At 48.3% G+C, this 23,891-nt stretch overlaps 1 protein-coding gene across 6 annotated transcripts in view; it reads right to left on the bottom strand.

Annotated features, from left to right (window-relative positions):
• RASSF4 (Ras association domain family member 4) overlaps window positions 1-23,891 on the bottom strand; it is a 420,812-nt gene that overhangs the window by 15,477 nt on the left and 381,444 nt on the right. For all 6 annotated transcript variants that reach the window (XM_085608696.1, XM_085608695.1, XM_085608699.1 and 3 more), the window contains 5 exons: window positions 11,024-11,115; window positions 10,425-10,576; window positions 4,488-4,589; window positions 4,333-4,384; window positions 754-875 (listed from right to left, as the gene is read on the bottom strand). In XM_085608696.1, coding sequence (XP_085464822.1) covers window positions 754-875; window positions 4,333-4,384; window positions 4,488-4,589; window positions 10,425-10,576; window positions 11,024-11,115 — 520 coding nt within the window. The remainder of the gene's footprint in view (window positions 1-753; window positions 876-4,332; window positions 4,385-4,487; window positions 4,590-10,424; window positions 10,577-11,023; window positions 11,116-23,891) is intronic.

The following is a 23,891-nucleotide window of genomic DNA, read 5'->3' as shown; positions in this document are numbered from 1 at the left end:
GCTCAGCTCTGTCCCTTCCAGGGCGGTACAGAGCCAACGTAGAGCTGCATGATGCAACCTGCCAACAAGGGAACACAGCTGTTGACATTCTGGGTATCTGGGAATACTCTGAAGTTGAGGAATCTGTGGTTAGAGAGAATGCTACCAAAGGTAAGTAACTTGTACTTTTTGTTAACATTTAATTATAAATTGTTGCTGTCTTGAAGGTGCGTCTTCTTGAATTAGACCTTTAACAGCTGAGCAACATTCAGCACAGAAATACATTATGTAGAGGAGGCAGATGCAAGCAATTTTAATTTGAGTGCCCTCTTAGAAGAGGCATCAGGGAACAATTATTGGATTATGTGTCAAACCGCGGGAAGTGCGTTGCAATAAATGTATTCTAGTCTGCCCATCGTTACTGCCCTATACTTTGACAACACGTGGAGGTGGTTTGGGTGCTCCTAGGCCAGTATAACAAAACAGCAGTGTAAAATTGTTTAACATCTCCTGCTCTCCTTTGGATTTATTTTTCTTGAATGCCAACATCTACACATTTAATCCTGGTTAATTTTGAGGTTTAGCCTGCTTCATATTCCAAATTATACAGTGATTTTTTTACGGATTAGTTTGAAATGCCTGTACTGCTCAAGATGTAGGCAGATATTGGAACCAAGACAGCAGACGATGAAATAATTTGCTAGGAACACACAGCTGGGTCAAACAGGGGAGGCAGGATTAGAAGTCAGGTGTCTGGGCTGCAACACTTCTTACATCATGCGTCACTTCCTCGCCCAGGTCAGTCTCCATGAGGAACATTTTAGCGATTTTTTCACACGGTCCATGCATGATCCGAGAGATGAGTGGATATTCTGATCCCTTTAACTTGGTCTTTTCTGTAAAGAAAAACACGAGACATATGACAGACATTCAACTTCTCAAATAGAAGTATCCTTTGCTCAGAAATCCTAGGCAAACAAACTCCAGCGCTAAACCACTGTTTGTGCCAAATTCAATGAACGTTGGCTTAAGACTCAAAAGTTAAGAGTGGGCAAGGTAAGCATTTGTGGTTTTAATGGTATTTTCCAAAGCCAAACTTGGTTCAGGCTATTAAATTCTGCAGCATCAACGTTCAAACAATTTTACTGGCGCTTAATATCCTCTGCCCTCTGTTTTGCTTTGGTTTGCCACACAAAGGGGCAGAGTGGCATTAGTAAGGCAAAAAACTCCCAAGACTCCAAATGGCATGAAGGTGCATTGTCTACCTTTTATGTTGCTTTGTAGAGCATTGGAGATAGCAAACTAAGTGAGGCTGGAGTGGTGCATGTGCATATCAGTGTGAGTGTGGCACATTGCTACCACCTGGGTTTTCATCAGCAGTGGCAAGTCCCTGTGGGTATTCATGGCTCCTTCTCTCCCTCCCCCTCAAGCCATAAATCACTCTGGGAGCCTTCCACTTCTGCCTGCGCCTGCTCTGTCAGACATACCAAGCCCCACATGCAAGCAATGCATCCGTACAGCCCAGAGGTGGAAAAGGGGGTGGTGTACATTCTGGAGATCCAGGTCAAAAGCCCACAGGGACTATAACAAGTTCAGAATTAACGTCACAAGATAAGAGTGTGCTCTGCTGCACCCCGCCCCCCCAATGTTCAGCGTAAAAATCCCAGGACACCCACTACTGTCAAATGTGTACAACGCAAGAGATGTAAGGTGCCTACAGTGGCACATTGCTATAATGCTAATACCACCTCCACAGGCTGTAAGCCTGTTAGCGAAACCTGCGGTCACATTCATCCTTATGTCACATTTTTATTCCACAGACCCATATTTCTCACTCTTACGTCATATCTTTCTAATGATGTCTCAATGCTGCTCCATCCTGCCTGATTCATTTTTGATTTTTCTCCCTCTCTTCGATATTCCCTCCTCTGGTCAACCTCGACTTACCCATTGCCAGCGCAGAGCCACAATTTTACACAAAATGTAGGATTGAACAATTCAGTCCAGTAAACAGATAAGCAGAATATAATTATATGAAATACCTTAAAGGGTCTGCAGAACTGATCAAAGCTGCCAGCAACCATAAAACTGCGCGTCTGTCTCTCATACTTCATCTTCCACCACACTGCTATGCGCTGCATCCCATAACACGATAACTGCACCTCTGTGGGCGTCACGCATGATATGGAAACACTTCCCATAAATAGTGGCATTCCCTAAGTGCGTATGAACGGTTTGACCTGCTCTCCTGGGCCGACCAAACAGTTCATGCGCTCTTTGCATGTTCCTACCAAGCTGCATCACACAGCCTCGTCAGGAACATGCACAGGCTCCCTGTTCCAGTCTGAGCGCTGATCCAATGGCGCTCAGACCAATCACAATGCTGCAGCATTGTGATTGGCTCAGAGGAGCCTGCCTGCCCGGGTGCTTCCTGCTGCCACCAGCCAGGACGGAGTAGAGGCTATATAGAAGCAGCAAACCAATACAATCTCTTTCCTGGCTGTTGCAAGGGTTTAGATGGGCAAGCACCATCCACCCTTGTGAGCATGTGTTAAACCCCTAGATTGGGACAAGTTTCAGCTATCTAACGCACTTTCAGATGCTTCAACCACCATTGGCTTAACACTTGAAACACCTTCCCTACCTGATCAAAAGCAAGTTCTCTCTTCCAGATTTCAGAAGAAGCCAAAAGTTCACCTTAGTTAACTACCGAACTCTAAGACATGCCATCCTCAGCGCAGGGCCGTCTTAACGGCATTACAGGCCACCAGTCAAACCAATGTCCTGGGTCCTGCCTACACAACCACTCACAGGAATAAAAATGTTTAACGGAAAGTTAGTGTTAAATTCATGTCTGAATGGGGCTCCTATGCTCGTGGGGCCCGCTGGCAACTCCCCAGCATGCCCATGCGATAAGATGCCACTGCCTTCGCTGCTCCGCCCCCTGCCCACACCTCCCTATTCCCTCCCTCAGAAAACGCATGACTGAAAAAGCAATATAAACCTGTAAATCCCACAATGTTGTGTGCACTGTCCGAGTGTAACAATTCAAGCCCCATTTGGCATCAACTATTTCTGTAATGACCCCACTTGTAATACTGTTCTTATATTTGTTTCTTTAGGCGGGTAACACGGTTCTCTTTGAAGGGCTCTTATATCAAAGCATAGAACTGCAATGATCCCCAGGGCGGTCTCAAAACTTTATACAGATTAGAAGCTTAGCGCGGGCCACTATAAGAACGGTCTACAGTTTTTTTTTGTTGCAGATTTATATAGTGCGAACTTGACCCAAAGGTATTGGAGCGCTTTACATGAGCACCAGTTACGTTACACAAGGACACATTCATTATTTTGGTATGCACGGGGAGATTAAGTGATTGCCCAGAATCACAGGATGTGGATTCCACCCCGAGGCTCGAACCTTGGTTTCCCAGCTCCTAAATCGGCAGTCTAGCCTCAGACCAGATAACCTCTTTGGAGAATGCTAACTTTCTCTGAACAATTTGAAATAGCATGTGGGGTGAACGAGGGCTCGAATTGTCTCTCCAGGGAAATAGTTTGCATTCATTCACAGCACTCTCAAGAAGCTGCGGTGCTTCTCTCTGCAATACAATTCCTATTCTATACATTCTTATTCTAGAAGATTTATAAATAATAGGAATTGCTTGGGGACCTGGGGCTGTGAAAAATCCCCACACCAAGAGTTCCAGGAATGAAAACTATGAAGGGGCCGCAAGGGGGTCGATCATAGTCCATCATAGTCCATTGCTTAATTTGTAAATAAAATAAGTGCCAGGCCCCTCGTCAAGAGGCCACTTCCGCTTGCACCATCCATTGCCTCTGCCAGCACTGCCAATTACAACAACGACTAACCATCACACTTGTGCAAGCGTGACAATTCTGACTATTCCAAGCCCCCAAATCTATATGATTGAGTTTGTTGACAGCTATTAGAAAATGTTAATGTATAAGGAATTAATAAAAAACTGATGTGCTGGTTCCTAATTAGACAGATAGCGCCACCATGTGGCAGACTGTCGTAAGTGCCGGTGTTGACAATTAAGTGCTGGTGCCTACACCAGAAACCACTAGCTCAAATTAAGCACGGGTTCACGCTAAACAATTCGCTTCCATATAGTGGGGAAGGCTGGCACTGCAGGGAGATCCAAATGTCAAATATGTTCGATGTATTCACAACCCAACAGGTCTCTTCCTACAACAGTTATTCTCTTTTAGAAATAACATTTTAAAAGCGCTGTAAGCCCTCAGCATTTTACCATTTGTTTGGTTGACCCCTCTTCAGCATCTCCTGTCTCCTCTTGTCGTTGGGGAATAGAAGGTCACATCACTCACCTCCAGATTCATGAACCATATAAAGGGCAAATTCTGCAGGATCGTTCTCCACCTACACAGAGAGGGAAACAGGAACTTAGGATGTCACTGAGGTTGGTTGCACACAAGAGACACTCGCTCCTCAGGGGGCATCGGCATCTGACAGGGATACATACCCGGAACTTTTGCAGGAGCAGAGCCAGAACCTGGGCTGTGGTCATGGTGCTGTTGACCCGAACATTTGTCACGGACCCGTACGCTGGAGTAAACACGGATGTCTGGAAACAGAAAGAGGGAGGGGGATTGCCGTAAAGGAAGAAGAGAGATAGAGTTAACAAGATGGGGCAGACCATTATCAACAAGGCAGACCAGATTTGATGGGCAGTCACCGATGCTTCATTTCAAGGCTTCCATTAAACAGCTCTAAGACAAATGCAAGAGAACATGTTTTCTTTCATATTTTTGTTGCATATTTATAAAGGGAATCATGCCACCTGTGGATTACCTTCAATCTATCTAAGGGAAGCAGTACAGCCTGAAATGCTAGGCACATTTTTAGGTCTCGCCTGACCCAGCGCATGCGCTGTTCTGGCGAGACTTTTAGTGTGTGGGTTTTTAAAAGGCTGCCACAGGCTTTTGGTGGCCTAGCGCTTGCATTCATGTGAGCGTGCACGCGCGCAGCCGCTATCTGTCTTTGATCGCGATCACTTTCATGGGCCGCGCAGCCGTATCACTTTCACGGCCGCGCGGCCAATGCTTGTTTTCTTTGCATTCTTGACTTGTAGGCTTGACTTTCTAATATGATAAACAGGACTACATTGGAAATGGTAAACACAAGAGAGCTGCTTTAGGCCCGCAGAAAACGTGAGGGTAACTGGAGGACTTTCGCAGTAAAGTTGAGCACTTATTCCAAGTAATGAAAAGCTATTTGGAATGTTTGTAGTCACCCAACAAGGTAATACTGTCAGCATTCACTGCATTTCAACCGCCACCCCCCTCCCCCGGGGTAAGAATGAAGGCGCCATTCTTCCAGCACAAATAGACCTTTATTGTGCGATCTCTGCCGCCAGCCCCATGTGACCGGCCGAGCCTTCTCCCTAGCTCTTGCCACCGGTGCCCCCCTGGCACTAATACCCCGGCGCAATCTCGTAAAGCGCTAGACAAGCTTTAGCTCTGCAGCCAGTATCTGGCCGGACTGATAAACTGTGCCACAAGATCTGGGATTTCCGCACACGTCATTAACTTGCACTGTTCCTAAACCCCACCCCAATCAAATCCTGGCAGGCGCAGTCTGGTTTCGATCTCTATCTAGTGCCTGCCAGCAGTCCCAATTACTTACAACTAAGATCTGGTAATCCGATTACTAGGAGGATTACTTTCTCCCAAGTAATCTGGATCAGCTCCTTAACTCTGCCCCATCCCCCAAACACACACAACGCCTCTACTGCGCCTTCCTTGCCCTCGGCTGCATTACAATAGTGCCGCAGCGCCTGAGCTTCGAGTAGCTGTAAACGTCTTCCTGTCCAGCCGCGCTCTCTCTAGCGAAGGCAGAATCTACGCCATGGAGTTATGCATTCAGTGCAAAGATGTAAGTGTAATGAGTGAAGCTCACTAGACCCGCCAGGTCTGCCCATTGGGATCAGCAGAGTAGCGCGCGCTATACGTCGAAAAGCGCCTCCACACTTGTCAGGGGTAGTAACCGCTATCTAAATGGCAGTACAATCATTAAAGTCTCCAGCGTTGTCTTTCCTCTGCCATTTGAAATGCTCCACTGTGTCGGACTCTAGCCCTTCTGCTGTCAGTCTATGTCTTTGCCTCATAACTGAAGCTGGAAGTTGCTCTAAGGCACACAATAACCTTTTTAGGTCTCAATTGGCAGCGCAGCTGTCACCAGACTGTATGTGAACAACAAAAAATAAAAAATAGCATTGGTAAAGCCAATAGGTCTCGGCAACGAGAGAGCTATTGGCTTTGTTAATGTTTATTGGCTAGTGCGTTGGCATGGTCATGGGGGAATGCACTAAAGTGAACAACACTGGACTTGCCAAACCAGAAAACAACATTGAAACAAGCATTGGCATTGCCAATAGGTCTCGCTTTTGGGACCTTATGAGTATTTAGTTATGCAGCACAATATCCTTGGTGCACTTTTGCCTGGTGGTCATGAGGGAATCCGAGTAGGCGGTCATGGGGGTTGGGTGGGGGGGGGGGGTACCAAAAATGGTTGTCACACTGGCACCAACACCTCTTAAGTTGGCCCTGTGACAGAACCCAGATACAGTCTCCCTCATATACTATTCAGAGGACCAAGGCCGCCTGCTGGCCAAAGGTAGACTGGTCATGTTTCAGTTGCTTATTATTGTATTTGGGTGTTAAAACGGCTTGGGCAAAGGGTTCACCTCATTAGTACCAGTTTAAGATTGGTAACAAAAGACAAACTAATGAAGCACCACTATCACAAGAATGTGCCTCACTATGTTACATAATTTGCCTTCTCTAGCTGCATAATTTAGTTAATCTTGCTGCATAACGTGGTCCTCCCATCACACAATTTCAGTAGATCTGATGCAGCCTGTCACTTCACTGACATAGTAACTAACCATAGTGGACAGGTGGGATTTATCCCTCCCAGCTTTGGGAGTGTGTGGGAGGGGGGGGGGGTTGCAGCAGAACTGGAAACTGAAGATGAGATAGCGGCAGATAGAACATGTCTCTGAAACCTTGCTGCTGATCACCTAAATGTCCTGTATGTGTTGTATTCTGAGGAGCCCAATCTGTTTGTAGGGGGGGGGGGCTCTAAAATCTCTTCATTTTGATGATTATTTAATTCGGCCAATACGGTGTTAAACCTCACCTCAGCTAAAACTGTTGTGTTTGTCAAGCCAGCCAAGCCAGCAGAGTAAGGGAAGGGAGGAGATTCTACCTCATGGTAATGTTACTGTTGGCTCTGGCGGCTTGAGAAAAAGAACGATTTTAGGAGAAGTTCAACACAACAATTGCCACCATTATATAATTCGCACAAAACGAAAAGATCTCAGAGCCCCCACAAAGTATGTTCCATCAGCATGATTTCAGATGGGCATGCTCTGTCGGCGTGTTTGATCTTCAGTGTTAGAGGCGGGTCTTCGGTTGGAGCAGAGGATAGTCACCCAAAGCCCCACCGAAATGAAAAATAAAATGGTAAATCTTTACTATTTTATTTTTCATTGCCCAGTCCTGAACTCAGTGCCAGGATGGGGCGAGGCCTGCTGAGTGACAGCAGGGAAGAGTGGTAGGCAGAGGGCTCCATTTGCAGTTTTTAAAGTGCCAGTGTCTCTGTGGCTGTCTTTCTTGGGACGGCAAGCCAGACATGCGCACTTTAAACCTCTCAACCCAGCTGTCTTAAGACACCAGGGTTGAGAGTAAGTGCATGCCTCCAGAGTGCTGTAGAGTGCCGAGTGAGGCCATTCCCTCCAATCTGGGTGCTGCTCACAAGCTGCATGTGAGCAGGGCCAGGATTGGGCAAGGAAGTTTGCTCGTGCCCGTAGCCCTGCATTGAAGAAAGAGGAGGTCCGGCGAAGCGCAGGACATGTAAGGTAAGTGTTTCTCTTTTTTTAAATGTTATTTTATTGACCTGCGCCCCCCTTCCCCCTTAGATGCATGCTGCCACTGGAGTCTGTGGAAACATTCCAAATAAAAAAGCACACTTTTAAATCTTATGACTGCACAAATGTGTGCATAGTGTCATTTTGATTTAGGGTGCTTGTATTTTTGTGCTCCATAAAACAATACTAATTGAAGAACAAGAATTGAATAAAAGCACAAAGCACTGTGCTAAACAAAAGAGTAAAGGAGGGAATGATGTGACACTACAGTCTTTTAACAGCATTTTGTACAATCCTGGACTCAAATCCTGTCTTACCCACTTGACCAAATTTTGTGATCCACAGCTCATTGCTCCAGTTCAGTATGCACAAGTTTCCTTAACCACACAGTGCGAGAGTACATAAGTAATTAATTATTGGAATTGCACTCTACAAAAACCTAATTCATTTATGGGTAATTTAAAATTATCTTGCAATGCAGTACCGCCCCAACCTTAAGAGTGAAGAGACCATGCCCTCCCTCCTTTTTACGACTTAACGAGTGTCTGGCAGCCTGAGGGAAGCTCAGCCTGACAGACACTTTATTTCTTTATTGTCTGGTCAGGCAGCCAGGAGCTTGACAAAAGCTGAATGTGCAGGCGCCTGGCTACATGAGCGGAACTTTTCCGGGCTGAAGATGTCACAGCTTCTGTGGGCGTGACCTCTTCAACCTGGCAAAGGACTTAGAAGACCTCCCCTTCTGGATGAGGGGGCAGCATCAGTGATCGCCTTGGACATGGGCTCTTCAGTTTTAAGCCCTGAAGTGCACAGGGCCGAGTGTCCATCACTGACACCTCGTCACAGAGTGGGGTAGGATCAGCAACTCTAGTTGACCCCCCATCCCACCCTATGATGAGGTTGGGACTACCACCTCCTCTCATTGCCTGACCTTTGCCACCTCCTCTTGTTGGCTGACCTACCCTAAGGTCAGCTAATGAGAGGTGGCAGTCCCAACCCTCCCGGAACCTCCAAGGCTTACCTCCAGAAATGCTGCTGAAGGTAAGTGTTATGTTTTTATTTAATGTCTGATCCATGCGTGTATGTGTGACTGTATGCATGTATGTATATATGAGAGTGGCCAGTAATTTTAGGAGGGAGGGGACGGATGGGACACACACACTCACACCCATGCATTCACAAACACACACACATCCATTCACAACACTCACTGCTGAGTATTCAAACATTCACGCATGCACCAAACATTAATTACAAACAATTCACGCTTACCTGTCTCAGCTGTCCCAGGAGGCTTGGGACTGTTGCCTTCTCTCATTGGCTGACCTTAGGTCAATGGGTGGAGGCAGCAGTCCCTGCTCGTAACAGAGTGGGATGGGGCCAGTGAGAGTTGCTGACCCCACCCCACTCTGTGACAAGGTATCACTGATTAATATTCGACCGTGGGCACTTCAGGGCTTAACTCTGAAGCACCCCGGTCCGAGGCAATCAATGATGCTCTCCTTTGTCATGAGGGGGGTGGACCTTGCGGACCTCTGCTGAGCCGAGGTGGTCACGCCCACAAGAGTTGTGACATCCTTAGCCTAGCATAGTTGAGCGCAAGCAGCCAGGAGCCTGCGTATTTAGTGCATGTCTAGTTCCTGGCTACCTGAGCTGAAAATAAAGAGCGTCTGCCAGGCTGACCTTTGTTCAGCTTGACAGATACTCTTCTTGATGGGCAAAAGGTGAGGGGATGTGGCCCCCTCACCCCATATGCACGGGCTGCGGCTGTGCATGGGTGCGTGTGGGGGTGCATGTGTGGCACTCTGCCCCTCCCTATGCTCTAATTACCGGTTCATATTTAATAACATTAGAAGCTATATAAATAGAGACCATGACAAACTGACAAATTTTGGGAAACTCGCAGCAACATCACACGGTCATAGGGATATTCTTGAATGTTTCATGTTTAAAAAATATTGATTTCAATAAATGTAATTTAATTCATCAAAATAGGTGTATGTATATCATTCAGACACCAAGAAATGTTGAAAAATAGATGTTTTTTTTCATTTTTTTGCCATTCTGTCGTTATCATATTTTTTCATGACATTTGTTGCCAGATTTATTACATCTTTTAATAATGCGGCTCATCTTTTGGCTCTCAGAATAAACCGAGAATCTGCTCTAGACCAAGAATGTCTGTACTACTACCATCCTCCACCTACACCCCCACCACACCAACATCCCCCTCCAAACCCCTCTTACCCCAAGTGTATTGCCTCCTATGCCACTGTACTGAAAAACATGAGACAGAAAGCGGGAAAAGGGAGCTGCAAATGACCCCTCACCCACACATGGCAGAGGGCCTAGGTGTGAAGATGTTGGCTGCTATGCATTAGTGTAGCTAATTAAAAACGAAATCTCTTGCAGTCAGAACACTTGAGATTACCAATGCTTGTTTTCTAATTTGTAGCACAGAGTCAGTGGGAAGGCAGTGGTCTGCAGTAAAGTAATGGATGCGTTTGCAGCCACTGAACGTGTCCTATTTACCTTATGGTTATAGAAGTGGCCATTGATTGAAAATCGGTGGCGCTTCATCTTGCGGCTTTCCCCCGGGCTGCGGTATTTTGATCTCATCATCACTGTGAAACTTGCGTCACTCCTCGTCCGCATCAGCCGGGGCACTCCTTCTCCACATGAACCTGCAAGGAGTTATAGTGAGGAGCTCTGCCTCTTTGCTGGGGTTTAACTGCACATTCATATATAGAAAAATGAGGTGACAGGTAGTGAGAACTTGAAATGAGCAGTACTTTGGGTGGTGTTAATGTGACTGGGTCAGTTTTGGTAACGTGGCCGACTGATCTCGACTCTATGTGGCTCATCGAACTACTTCCTCCCAATAATAGCTCTAAACCATAGTACTTCCTCCCAATAATAGCTCCAAACCATAATCAGTCAACAGCACTGCCTCATCAGTTACTTTCCACAACCTCCACTCCCATTTTAGATGTATAGACCTCTTAATCCCCCTCTAACTCTTTTCTGCCAATGTATCTGGATTTTTCGCACAGGTTTCCAGTGACAAAATGTTGCATGCGTTTCCTACAGATTTGAAGAACGATGATATTTTTAAAACCTGCCTTACTCACATGAAGAGTGGTCCTCACACTCGGACATATTGAAGGAGTTATTGTTTGATTCATGAAATGGCGGTTTCTCTTCCTCAGTGAAGATCATGTTTCTGGAATACATCAAAACTGAATTGTTAGAAAACATATGAATAACTTCTTGAGGCTGTAGAACACACAAAACATTGTTTTGCCAACAGAATTTTTAACCACAGGATAAGCCAAAAGTGACAAAGACTAGTGTCATTTTTTAGCAACATTTTTGAGACTAGTATTAGCAAGTGGTATCCTATCGAATGCTTAGAAATATGGATGACGTTGAGCACTATGCTCAAAACTCTAATCCGTGGCATATCAAGGGGGCGAACAGCCCAGGCGACAGGATTTTGGGGGGTGGTGGTCTCCGCCCACCCCCTCACTCGTGCCATCGATGGTTGTGGGGTGGTAGCCGCGCAGGAATCACGCCAGCAACCCCCCAGCCGTCGCGGGGATCTGTCAGCACCCCTCCCGCTCTTACATGCTGCTGCAGGGGGCAAACATCTGGGCCGCACCAGGCGTACAATGGTCTAGCTAAGCAACTGACTCTAATGTAACAACAGCACAGGAAAAAAAATGAAGCCAAACATAACCGACGAATGAGTGGCACGTTTGAGCCTGACTCCGTTTATAAAAGTTTTTTTCTGTGAATATATATGCATAAATGCACACACACAAATAAATTATGCAAAAAAAGAAGCAGAGAACTCTGGGTAGCTCTCAAGTTTAGGTGGAAAGCAGCTCCAGTATAGAGCACTCTCAACACAGCGACACCTAAACTTCTCTGCTTCTTTTGTTGCATCATTTGTGCATTACTCTATGCCTGAAAGGGTTTTGTTTTGACTTATACTGGGGGCTTCCTTGTGTCTGGACGGAGCTATGCCTCCCTGAAGAGCTCTGATGAGGGCGAGGCACGTGTCAGGGATTGCTTTTATTCATTTCAGGGTGGCTTGGATGGTATTTTACCAATCCAAAGCTGTAATACTGTGCCTGGAGTGGGGAAGGGCTTTGGCCATTTCACAGCTCAGCATGGATGGCACTGTGCTAGTCCTATGCTTAAAGACTTTGTTGTAGTAATGGCAAAAGACATTGGGCCAGATGTAGGAAGTGAAATACCGATAGCAAATGCAAAAATTCGCAGAATGTCTACGTTTGCGATCGCAAAAGACCAATGTGAAATGTAAAGGCATTCGCAAAATAAGGAATCGCTAAAAAAAAGCGAAGTCAGGTAGCGATTCCTTATTTTGCGAATCAGAGGCACCGACTCCCAAATTGGGCCTCGCAAAGCGTGAAATCGCAAAAAGAAATTCGCAGACCAATATTAGGAAAATCGCAAATTGCGATTTCCCTGAAAATCGCAATTTGTGAGTTGCAAATTACCACCAACTCAAAGCAGGTGGTAACCAGGTGCACTGCATATAAACAGCCCCCGATTGCATCAGTCCCAACACAATGGCGGCCCTATATGTCATTGCAAGGCGGATGCGGATTCAAGCAACAGCACAGAGGATGAGGAGGCGACAGGAACGCATAATCAGAGTGCGCATCACCCTTTTCCAACTCACAGAAGAAGAAATACATGACAGGTACAGGCTTCATCCCACATCCATCCTAGACCTCATACGTGACCTGCACCCCATCCTGGAGCAGCAGACACGCAGAGCCCACACAATACCACCACATGTGCAGGTCCTTTGTTCCCTGCACCTACTTGCATCAGGTAGTTACCAGGGGGTGATAGCTGTGGCTGGAGGTGTCTCACAAAGTTGCCTGTCACGCTTCTTCAACACCTTCTTGGATGCCATGCCAAGAATGCACCATTATAACTGGTTTCCCACAATGCAAATGGAACTGCATAAGAGCAAGATGGATTTTTATCAGATGGCTCAGTTCCCACGTGTTATAGGGTGCAACGATGGGACACATATCGCAATCTGCCCCCCCTCTGCCACTGAGTACGTATATTGGAACAGGAAATCATATCATACGATCAATGTTCAGGTCCTTTGTGATGCGTCACACATCATAACTGATATAGTTGCCAAATTCCTAGGGATCCCACATGACTCCTGCATCTTCGGGCACAGCGGAATCTATACACGTCTGGCTGGGGTTGAATTTGGCGATGGATACCTGCTTGGTAAATGCATGTGACACACCCTGATGTATACCTTGGTTGTATCTGTTGTTGCCAGTGATTGATGTCTCATCCTTTCCCACTTAGTTGACAGCACATATGCGGTGCGTGCATTCATACTCACCCCATTCCTCAACTCATCTACCCCAAGTGAGAGAGATACAATGCTGCCCATAAGTCCACATGTAATGTGGTGGAGCGGACATTTGGACTCCTGAAGAGCAGGTTCCGCTGCCTCCACAAGAGTGGAGGTGCACGGCAGTACCGCCCCGAGATATGCTGCAAAATCATTACCACCTGTGCCATGCTACACAACCTAGCCACGACAAAGGGAACACCAGTTGAAATCACCGACTCAGAGGATGAGGAATGCCCACAGCCACTGCACAGCACAGCAGGTGTCGTAGGAGAGGCAGAGGGGAGACACAGACATGCTGAGATCACACACCACTATTTCTAGGTAATTAATGAGACAAAGCGATTAATTACAATTGTGTAACGGTGTTTTATTGTCCTTACATCAGGCAATAGGAACGCACACCGCCTCACCATATTGGCCTCTGAAGGCCCTGAGTAGCCCAGCGTGGCATTAACACACTGCATGCCCCTTGCATTCCACTATCAGTGGGTCACATGGGTTACCTCACCCATCTGCAAATGTCAGCAGCAGCATGGGCTAATTTCTTGCGGCCATGCACAGCAGTGCCCCGCTCAGTTTGCACACTGCCCTCCCTAGAGGACTGTTCTGCTGCTGGCCCTTGCCTTGCGCTACGCCGTCTGGGCTCAGCAACGGGTTGAGTAATGCTGCTGCGGCTGGTGACCTCCTTACTGTCTCCACCATCCCCAGACCCTGTGGCAGCAATGTTGGCTGTCTGGAGCAGTTCGACCGCAGTGGTGACCTGCACCAACCCCCTAGCAACATCCTGGCTGCAGTGGGCCATTTCAAATTGCATGGCCACTGTGTGTCTGCTGAAAACAGAAGTGGCATTGCTTAGGTGGTTCACCGCCTTTGTGTAACCCTCCATGCGCAGTTTTTCTCTGCGCCTTGCGCCACATTCACTGTCCAATTTTGTGCACAACAGTCTTACTGCCTTAGCCATGACCCGCATGCCCTCTGCAACAGTGTTGTTCAGTCCATTGATGCCCTCCTTAATGTCCCTAAGGTTCCTGTTCATAGACACCATCTGACGTTGCATTGACCACATTGTCTTTCCTTGCAGCCGCTGCACCTTCACCATGGTGCCCTCAAGACCTGCGAAGACACTGGATCCTCCACCCTGCGCATCTGGACTGTGTGCCCTTGGTCTGCATCGCGGACCACTGGTGTGGCTACGCTGCATGGGTGACTGTGTCTCAGGAGACTGGGCTTGCTCTTTTTGCAGGGTCTGTGGATCTCCCGTGCTCTCCTCCTCTGACCCCTCCATTTCCTGCAGGCTACCCACTGTGTACCTATAACACAGAGAAATCCTGAGGTCTAATGGTAAAGAGAAAAGGTGGTATGTAAGGTGAGGAAGAGAGGCCTAATGTACGTAGTGGAAGGGAAAAACTCCAAAACTATGGTCATACAATCACCGTGGGTAACTAACCCCATCACATGGGATTTTCATCCCAAAGAAAATCTCAGAATCTCAAGGGGCAGCAGGGCCCTTTAGCGAGAAGTGAGAGCTTTGTGCTGTAGGTATTATGCACCAAGAAAGGGAATGAATCCACAAATGGACATGAAGTGAGTGGGGGTTGCAGTGCTGGTGTGGTAGTAGTGAAAAAAAGGGAGTGTGTTAAAACTAGTGACGGGACGGCCAGGAGACTACTGTTGAACAATGCCGTACCGATGCTAGATTAAAAGAAGTGGAGGCAACACTAATCCGGTTTGATCAGTGAAGCAACATATGAGATAGTGGTCGACATGTTTCAGCCGTGGCGCCTAACTAGGCTCGGCTTTCATCAGGACCTGGAAGCTACTGCAAAGAAGAAACAACGTGACAAAGGATATAGTGGGCACCCTCAACTTGCTTGTAGGGTGCACGTCTCCTCAAATATACACACAACACCCGTACAAACTGGGTGGAAAATGGACCTCCACCTGGCAACCGCTCAGGAAGGAACACCGCTCTGTCCGTCGGGGAACCAGAATAGCCTGGTTCCCCGACGGACAGAGCGGTGTTCCTTCCTGAGCGGTTGCCAGGTGGAGGTCCATTTTCCACCCAGTTTGTACGGGTGTTGTGTGTATATTTGAGGAGACGTGCACCCTACAAGCAAGTTGAGGGTGCCCACTATATCCTTTGTCACGTTGTTTCTTCTTTGCAGTAGCTTCCAGGTCCTGATGAAAGCCGAGCCTAGTTAGGCGCCACGGCTGAAACATGTCGACCACTATCTCATATGTTGCTTCACTGATCAAACCGGATTAGTGTTGCCTCCACTTCTTTTAATCTAGCATCGGTACGGCATTGTTCAACAGTAGTCTCCTGGCCGTCCCGTCACTAGTTTTAACACACTCCCTTTTTTTCACTACTACCACACCAGCACTGCAACCCCCACTCACTTCATGTCCATTTGTGGATTCATTCCCTTTCTTGGTGCATAATACCTACAGCACAAAGCTCTCACTTCTCGCTAAAGGGCCCTGCTGCCCCTTGAGATTCTGAGATTTTCTTTGGGATGAAAATCCCATGTGATGGGGTTAGTTACCCACGGTGATTGTATGACCATAGTTTTGGAGTTTTTCCCTTCCACTACGTACATTAGGCCTCTCTTCCTCACCTTACATACCACCTTTTCTCTTTACCATTAGACCTCAGGATTTCTCTGTGTTATATGTACTTCGATGGGGGAACCAATCCTGTGCGGTCTCTAAACTTGCTCCCTCTGACCCTCCGGTGTCTAACCGTCTTGTATTAGTACCCACTGTGTACCTCCTGGGTCTGGGGGTGGTGGTGGTGGTGTGACATCTGTGGGTGGCAGGGTTGTTCCCCAGGTGCCTCTTGTGTCTCCCTCTCAGCAGTCTGGGGCGTAGGTTCGCCTGTGGATACAGAATGTCCATTTACTGACTTGCCTAACAGCATTTGTGTTACATTAAATTACATGTGTTGCTATTCACACTAACAGTCCTCCGCTTGCTTATTGACTGATGTGGTGCCCCTGCACTCGTGTTCAGTTAATGCACTGAAATGCTATGTGGGTTTTAGGACTACATGTCCCATGATGCATTGCTGGTTGTTTGTAAAATATGGACTGGAGTGGAATTCTGACTTGCTCATTTTTTAATTATTTTTTTTGCATATTTATATAGCGCGAACTCGACCCGAAGGTATTGGAGCGCTTTACATGAGCATCATATTTACGTTACACATTCAGGCACGGGGAGATTAAGTGATTTTGCCCAGAATCACAGGATGTGGACGCGACCTCGAGGCTCGAACTCTGATTTCCAGCACCAAAGTCGGCAGTTTAGCCGAATGACCACACCCGGATTGGGAATTGGGGGGGGGGGAGGGGGAGGTGTCAGGCCATGCTGTGCATGCATCTTATCTTGTCTGTTGTTGTCTCTGGCTGAGCTGTACACGTCTCCTATGCCACTGATGGTCTCCGGCTGGAGGGTGGACCCCACCAGTTCATCCAGGGGTGTGCTTGCAGGCGCTGTGGATGGTCCACCACCTGTCTTCTTAGCTTGTGTAAGCCTGTCAGCCACCCTCTCCTTCGCACGGGAGCGCAGATCATACCAGCGCTTCTTCAGCTCGTCGATGGAGCGCTGGGTGACACCAATGGCATTAATGTTGCCTTGTATTTCAAGCCAGATCTTCCTTTTCTGGGATTCTGGAACATTCAGGGATTTCTTTCCAAACAATTGGCCGTGAGTCTTCACAACCTCTTCAATTAAAACCTCCAACTTCTTCTCGCTAACTTTCTGCTTCCTCTTCCTCTCTGCAGGCTCCTTTCCCTTCTCCTGTGTCACCATCCTGGCGTTTGGTGTCTACCTGGTAAATCCTGTGCAGCTCCTGGGTGTGTGCACCTGCTCTCTGCCTCTCCCACAGCCTCAGGCACTGAGAAACAGCATAGGTGTTGCCACTTCCTGTGTGTGATGTCATCAGGGTGCACCTGGATAGCAGATTCGCTAATTTGCGATTTTTTTAAATGGAGATTTCGCTAATTCCGAATCGGTAATACCAGGTACCTCCAGTAAGCGCCACAGAGTTGTGTTGCAGAGAGGTGTGAAAAGGGCGTGGCCTCGGACCACCTCTCTGCAACGCAGCCCTGTGACGCTTACTGGAGGTTCCTGGCGGGCTAGTTGGCTCCCAGGGACCCTCAGGATTCAAGGGGACTTAATCCCCCAACTTAAAACATGCCACAGGATGTGTTTGCACACATGTCATATCAGGCCCCGCCCCCTGCCTTCCCCACTTTGCAAACACTCCCCGTAGCATGTTTTAAGTTGGGGGACTAAGTCCCCTTGAATCCTGAGGGTCCCTGGGGTCCAACTAGCCCACCAGGTATCTCCAGTAAGCACCACAGAGCTGCGTTGCAGAGAGGTGAAAAAAGGGGCCATGCCTCGGACCACCTCTCTGCAACGCAGCCCTGTGGCATCTACTGGAGGTACCTGGTGGGCTAGTAGAAGGGGGCTGTGTGGCCCCCCTTCTTTAACTATTTTTTGGGCCCTGGGGACCCCATCCCCCAGGGCCTGACCCTATTTTGTTAATTTTTATTAAATATATGGGAAGGGGGGCCGTGTGCCCCCCCCCCCCTCCAGGGCGACTTCTAGCCCCCGGGGACCCCATCCCTGGGGCTTGGCCACTCTGTTGGGGACCGTGGGGGAAGCCCCAATGCCCCCACGGTCCCGCCGACTCCCCGCCTCCTGCGGGAGCCGGCATTGCTTTTCCACACAGGGAGCTGCTGACATGCAGCTCCCCTTGTGGAAAAGCATTCTGCTTTGGATTTTGGAAGCGAGAGCAAGAAACCTGCTCTCGCTTCCAAAATCCAAACCAGAGTTTGCTATGACGGCTCCTGCCCTGCCATAGAAAACAGTGTCCCGGGGGTGGGCACCCCGGGACACTGCAGGAGCCGGCCCTAGTTTGAGGATGGAAAGTTTTGAGGTGATCCATCAAGCCGGGCCAAAGAAAAAGGGGGGTCCCAAAACTCATTTTGCCCATTCATCTTTTCATATGAACAAAGACACAGCTACAGCCCAAAACTGCTTAACGGATTTACACCAAAATTGGCGGAAAGTAAATCTTGGTCCAGAGAGATCACTTTTTGTGTTTTGGTGTACATCCGTTCAGTAGTTTGAGAAATTAATGTTAAAAACAATTGTATTTATCATGCCCCGCAGCCAACAGATCTCAAACAGATCTGATTGGCTCCCACCACCTCAGCCAAGAAGTGGTGGCAGATATCTTAGGGCCCAGGACTCAGTCCCGAACCCTAAAAAAAGATTTAAAAAAAGACATAAGGGAGCAGGGTAGGAGTACCCTGGCCCGTTGGCCTTGAGGTGGGATCCCAGAGTGACACTGCTTTTTTTTTTTTTTACATTTGGTTGCAAATTTGCAGAGGCTCCATGAATCTGAATCTGGGGCAAAATTTAACAACAACAAAAATGAGCAGAAGTGCAAGCTCCCATGCTTCTTTTTAAAACCCCTGGGTTGGGCCAGGGCCCATGGGTAATGCGTATTTTGGGGTGGAGGGGGGTCACATGCCCTTTTCAGCCACAGAGACCCCATCGCCAGGGCCTAAAGTATTTTTTAAGGGGAGTGGGGTACACAGCCCCTCTCCCTGAGCTACTTTTGGCCCCAGGAAACCCATCCACCGGTGCCCAATTTAATTAATTAGGGGAGGGGGCGCACAACACCTCTCCCTGAGCAGTGTTCTGCCCCAGGGATCCCATTTTCCGGGCCCAAAGTACATTTTAAGGGAAGATGGGTCACGCATCCCCCCTCCCTAAGCCTTTAATGGCCCTGGGGACCCCATCTCCCATGTCCAGCTCACAAACTGTGTCCTGAGGAGCTCACCCCTGGGACACAGTAGTTTTCCTGACTGCACTCGCAGGAGCATTTTTTATTCTCCTTCTAAACAACAGCAAACAGAAAGTCTGCTCCCAACGTGCAGGAGCTTTAAAAATACTCCCACTGGCTGGGAGTAAGCTTGAGATTGGTTTCACTCCCCACACTGATGCAAGCTGGATAAAAGATCAGCAGATTGCTCCCTGCGGGCAGGAGCAATGCCTGCTCTTGCAGCAAGCGGGGAGTCTGCTTTGGCCCTAGGGGCTCAGGGGCTCCCCCAATGTGTATATGGGGGTGACTTGGGTGGTCACGGGAGAACCACCTATTTAAAAAGGAGGCCAAAATAGGCTTAAGGAAGGAGGCCAGGTGATCCCCCTCTCCATCTGTAAAATACATAAGGCCCAGGGGCATTGGGCCTCTGAGGCATTATGAGGCTTGGGGAGGGTGGGGCACAATTAGCCCCCTTCCCTTTTTAAAAAATGGAAAAAGACACAGCCCGGGGAGATAGGGCCCCAGGCCCTGAGAAGGTTCAAGGGGTGGGGGGTGGGCGCATGGGCCCCTCCTTTTTAAAAGAAATATGGCCCCTGGGGATGGGGTCCCATATGATCGTGGAGTGGTGCCCAGTTAGGTTCAGGCAAGCGGCCATGCCGCCAGTCCTTTATGAATTACTCATTCCAGGGGTAAGGTCCCTGGCACCTAATAAGGCTCTTGGGAGGGGGTCAGTGCAGACCCCTCACACTTGAAATAAGGTACACCCTGGGGGATGTGGTTCCCAGGCTGTAATATGGCTTGGGGAATGGAGCCGCATCCCCCCCTCCCCTGTTTATTTATATTTGGCTCCGGTGATTAATAAAGCTCAAGGAGAGGGGGCACGGTGCCTGATAAGTTGAATTTAGCCCCAGGGGATGGGGTCCCGGGACAAAATAAGGCCTGGCGCTGGGGGATGCACGACCCTTTCATTTAATATATATACTTTAGTCCCGGGGATGGGGTCCCCGGGGCCCAAAGGCAAACCCTGTACTGCATTACCAAAGGCTCAACCCCTCCACGCTGCGGATGGCCGAAGGCTGTGCAAGGCTTGGAGGTGGCTACCTGTGTGGGTTTGGCTGCCTTTTGGGCATGCAGCCAGGCTCTGTTGCCCTCCCACTGCTATGCATGGCAAGGCCCAGAAGAAAACCCCCCACAGCAGCAACCCCACACCTTTGGCCGTGAACAGCAGTGGGCACCCTTCCCAGAGCTGTATTAGGTCACGAGGACCCCATTCCCCGCAGCATATAAAAAATAAAAAATTAAGGGGAGGGGTGCCGCGCAGCCACAGTCCCTGAGCTTACTCTGGCTCAGGGGACCCCATCCCCTTAGAGAAAAAGATGCCCTAGGGGATGGGGCCCACTTTTGGCGGATGTTTTAACAATGCTCCCGCCAGGTGGGAGCAAATACAAGTTTCCCTGCCCCTGCAAGCAGGGAAACTGCTGTGTCCCTAGGAGGTGTCTCCCTCCCCGGGACACAGCAAGTGAGCCAGCCTCGAGGGCTTGGGGCCCTGGGTCCATAGAAGGCTTTGGGAGGGGGGCTGAGCAGGCCCTCACTTTTAAAAAGTTAATCAGGCCCAGGGAATGGAGTCCTTGTGGCCTTTGAAGGCTTGGGTTGGGTAGGGATCCCTTTCTGAGACTTTTCAACCAAAGAGGTGGGCTCCCGGGCCTATAATGGCTCCAGGAGGGGGAATCACATGTCCCCCCCCCTCTCGCTATGGAATGAAGCCCGGGGTAGGCTCCCCAGGGCTCATAATGGCTCGGGGAAGGGGGTCACGCGCCCCCACTCAATTAAACAATTTGGTCCAGGCCTCCATTCTTTTTCCCAATCCTGTGAAATCGCGGAAAAAATTGCCGGTTTTGTTTGTATTTCAGCACAGAGGGCATCAGGATTTTGTGTTTTTGGACCCCAACTTTTTTCTCGGCCCCCACTTGAAGGATCATCCTGAAATTTGCCATGCACAAACTAGGGGAAAAAAGCAGTTTTTGGGAAAGTTTAGTGAAAAGGTATTTCCTATGGAAACGCTGACCTAACAACTATAACTACCCAGTGGCAACTGCCACTGGGTAATTTATTACCCAGTGGTATAGATTTTATATATATTGATATCTATCTATCTATCTATCTATCTATCTATCTATCTATCTATATAATGCACACACACATTTTGAACAGTGGAGATTCAAGTAAGGAGATTCATATTCCCCCTTGCAAACGATTTACAGACAGATGAGGAAACAGACGGTTAAACATCAAATACAATATGTCTAATAAAATGGTGAGAAAACTAGAACAGAGTAGGCAACTGGACCGGAGCTTGCCATCTGAGATGGCATCCAAGGGGTGGGTAAGGTAGGCAATCCAGTGAAAGCAAGTGCGACACTAGGATTGCGTAAGGGGGCTGGAATTTTCCAAAATTGACAGCTACCTTTTGCTGTAATGGACAGCGAGTCCTTAAACACAACTTGGCTGCATGTTTTGGTCTTGTGAGCACGTTATAGCACCTGTGCTTGGCTGTTCTTGTTATTCTTTGTGCAGGACAATGGACAGGATGTCCTACCAGTGATTAATGGGAAGTGGGGTCGTGGGATGTTTATTTTCAAACTTCCCACGTGTCGCTTCAGATAGCTACGCGTAGGACCTCCGCGGGTGCCTAGATTCCAGACTAGGGGAACAATATGACCTTGCAGTGCCAAGAGCGGATACACCCGCACCTGGAAGCTTCAGGACTTCACTCCATCGCTGAGGTGAGGCGGACAGGCCGCAACCAACGCTGCAGCAGCAGGACAGAGATCAAAATGCCTTTAAAGGTGACTTTGTGGATATCACTGACTCTAGTGACTATTATGCTGCTGTTGATTCTACTTTGCTGAATTATTTTTAGTTCACGCATAAATAATCTATTTTTTGCTCTCTATATGTATGTTGTATGTGTTGCAGAACTTCGGAGCCTAAATCGTGATAAAAAAAAATTAACTTAACTGTCATGAAGCAGTATTGGTTCGCACGACCCTCCCAACTTGGGGTCTTGTGTGTCTTGTCTCTCTCAATGACGTCAAAGTGCTTGGAAAACAAACCTTCAGAGGCAGTTTAACAGACGTTGGGATAACCTAACAACTCCAAAGTTCCCAAACATAAGTGAAATAAAGAAGAGCCAGCAACACGGCTACAAACTGGCTTTTACAGTACACTGAAGGAGACAGCTCCCTGTTACTTGTGCAGCCAGGCCATTGGATACAAGTCCACCTGCTGTTTTCCCTGCCATTTCCTGGCTGTCAGACCTCATTTAGAGGACTGGGGGCGCACAGTGCAGATAGGGGTTACTGGGGCTTGACCGTGGTGAGTGAGGTCATTTACAACTGGTGTCCTGGTGTCCATCCTACTATACCCTTGCAAACTGGACTAAGTAAAAATCCTTTCCACACCTGGCTCTAAAGGTAGCGCGGGCGAGCAGGGCAAGGAACTCAACAATGAACCAAAAGATGAATGTCCAGCCTAGCGCTTGTCTTTGGGTAAAAAGAAAGTGCTTTAGTTACACGACAAAAGTAAATACTGCACAATTCAATGATTAATACAGGATTGAATCCCTAGTTCGGTTCTTCAAATACAGATATTCCCTCCTGCACTAATGTCGCCTCCCCATCCAGGTAACTTCTAGGTGCTGTAATCTCCAATACTGGTGGCAGAGACATGAATTAGGCATAGGTGCAGATTATCACAGTCACGCCCTGTCGGGGTCAGAGCGAAAAGGAGTCACTCGATCTCACCCATGGTCTCCATAGGGGAGCAAGTATCAAGTATAGGGCGTTCTTCGCCTTCAAGTGAACCTCCGTTCCGCAGCTCCAGTGCAGGGGAAGCCGTGAACTGCTAGAACAATTGCCTCTTCAGATTGGGTGGCAGGCCAGGTGCAGTCCGCAATTGCAGGGCTGCACTCAAGCCGCTGGTGCTTGCAGAAGACAGCAAAGGCCAGCAATAGATATGGCCTCCCAGACTGTACAGATTCTTTTTCGTGGTGTACCAGCATGACTTCCACCTCCAATCAGACATTCAATGGTGTGGTGGCCTCCCAGGTCGACCAGGCATACAACGGCAAGGTGCAGTTGTGGCCACATAGTCAGTAGCACAATGCATTTGCAGCTTCCCAAGCTGATCAGTCATTCAGTGGCGAGGTGCAGCTACACCATGTGATGCAAGGCCAGGGTGGACAGAGGATAGAGCCTAGACAGGTGGGTTACAGTCTTTGGTTCAGTTCTTGGTAAAAAACTGCATAGAGACGAGGAAGGCCCCCTCAGGATATGGGTTGCTCCATGCTCTGCTCTGTCAGTGTCTGCTTTCTCTCGGTGCACCATACAGCAAGGACATGCTGACCCTCTCCTCCTTCACAGTCTGTTCCCCTGCAAGGCCAGGCACGCTCCTTCCCTCTATCAGCAGGCCAGTTGATTTCTAGGCACCAGGGAGCGCCTCCAGCAGAAAGTGCAGGCTGGTTAGAGACTGGCGAGACTGGGTATCAAGCAGAAACCAGCCCAGGCTACGCAGTAGCTCTCTGAGAACTCAGCAGAGCACTCCCTTCCTTGGTCGCAATTAACTTGGATCTGAAACGTGAATTGGTTTGAATCCCACTTTTATACACAATTGCTAAACAGGACTGTGGATCTATTTTCTCGAACTTAAGAACCAGTGTTGACTCGCTCTATTTCAAGTG

The sequence above is a fragment of the Triturus cristatus genome, chromosome 1_2 (assembly GCF_964204655.1).
Source record: "Triturus cristatus chromosome 1_2, aTriCri1.1, whole genome shotgun sequence".
In the NCBI taxonomy this organism is placed as follows: domain Eukaryota; kingdom Metazoa; phylum Chordata; class Amphibia; order Caudata; family Salamandridae; genus Triturus; species Triturus cristatus.
This window is presented reverse-complemented; position numbering and strand designations above follow the sequence as displayed.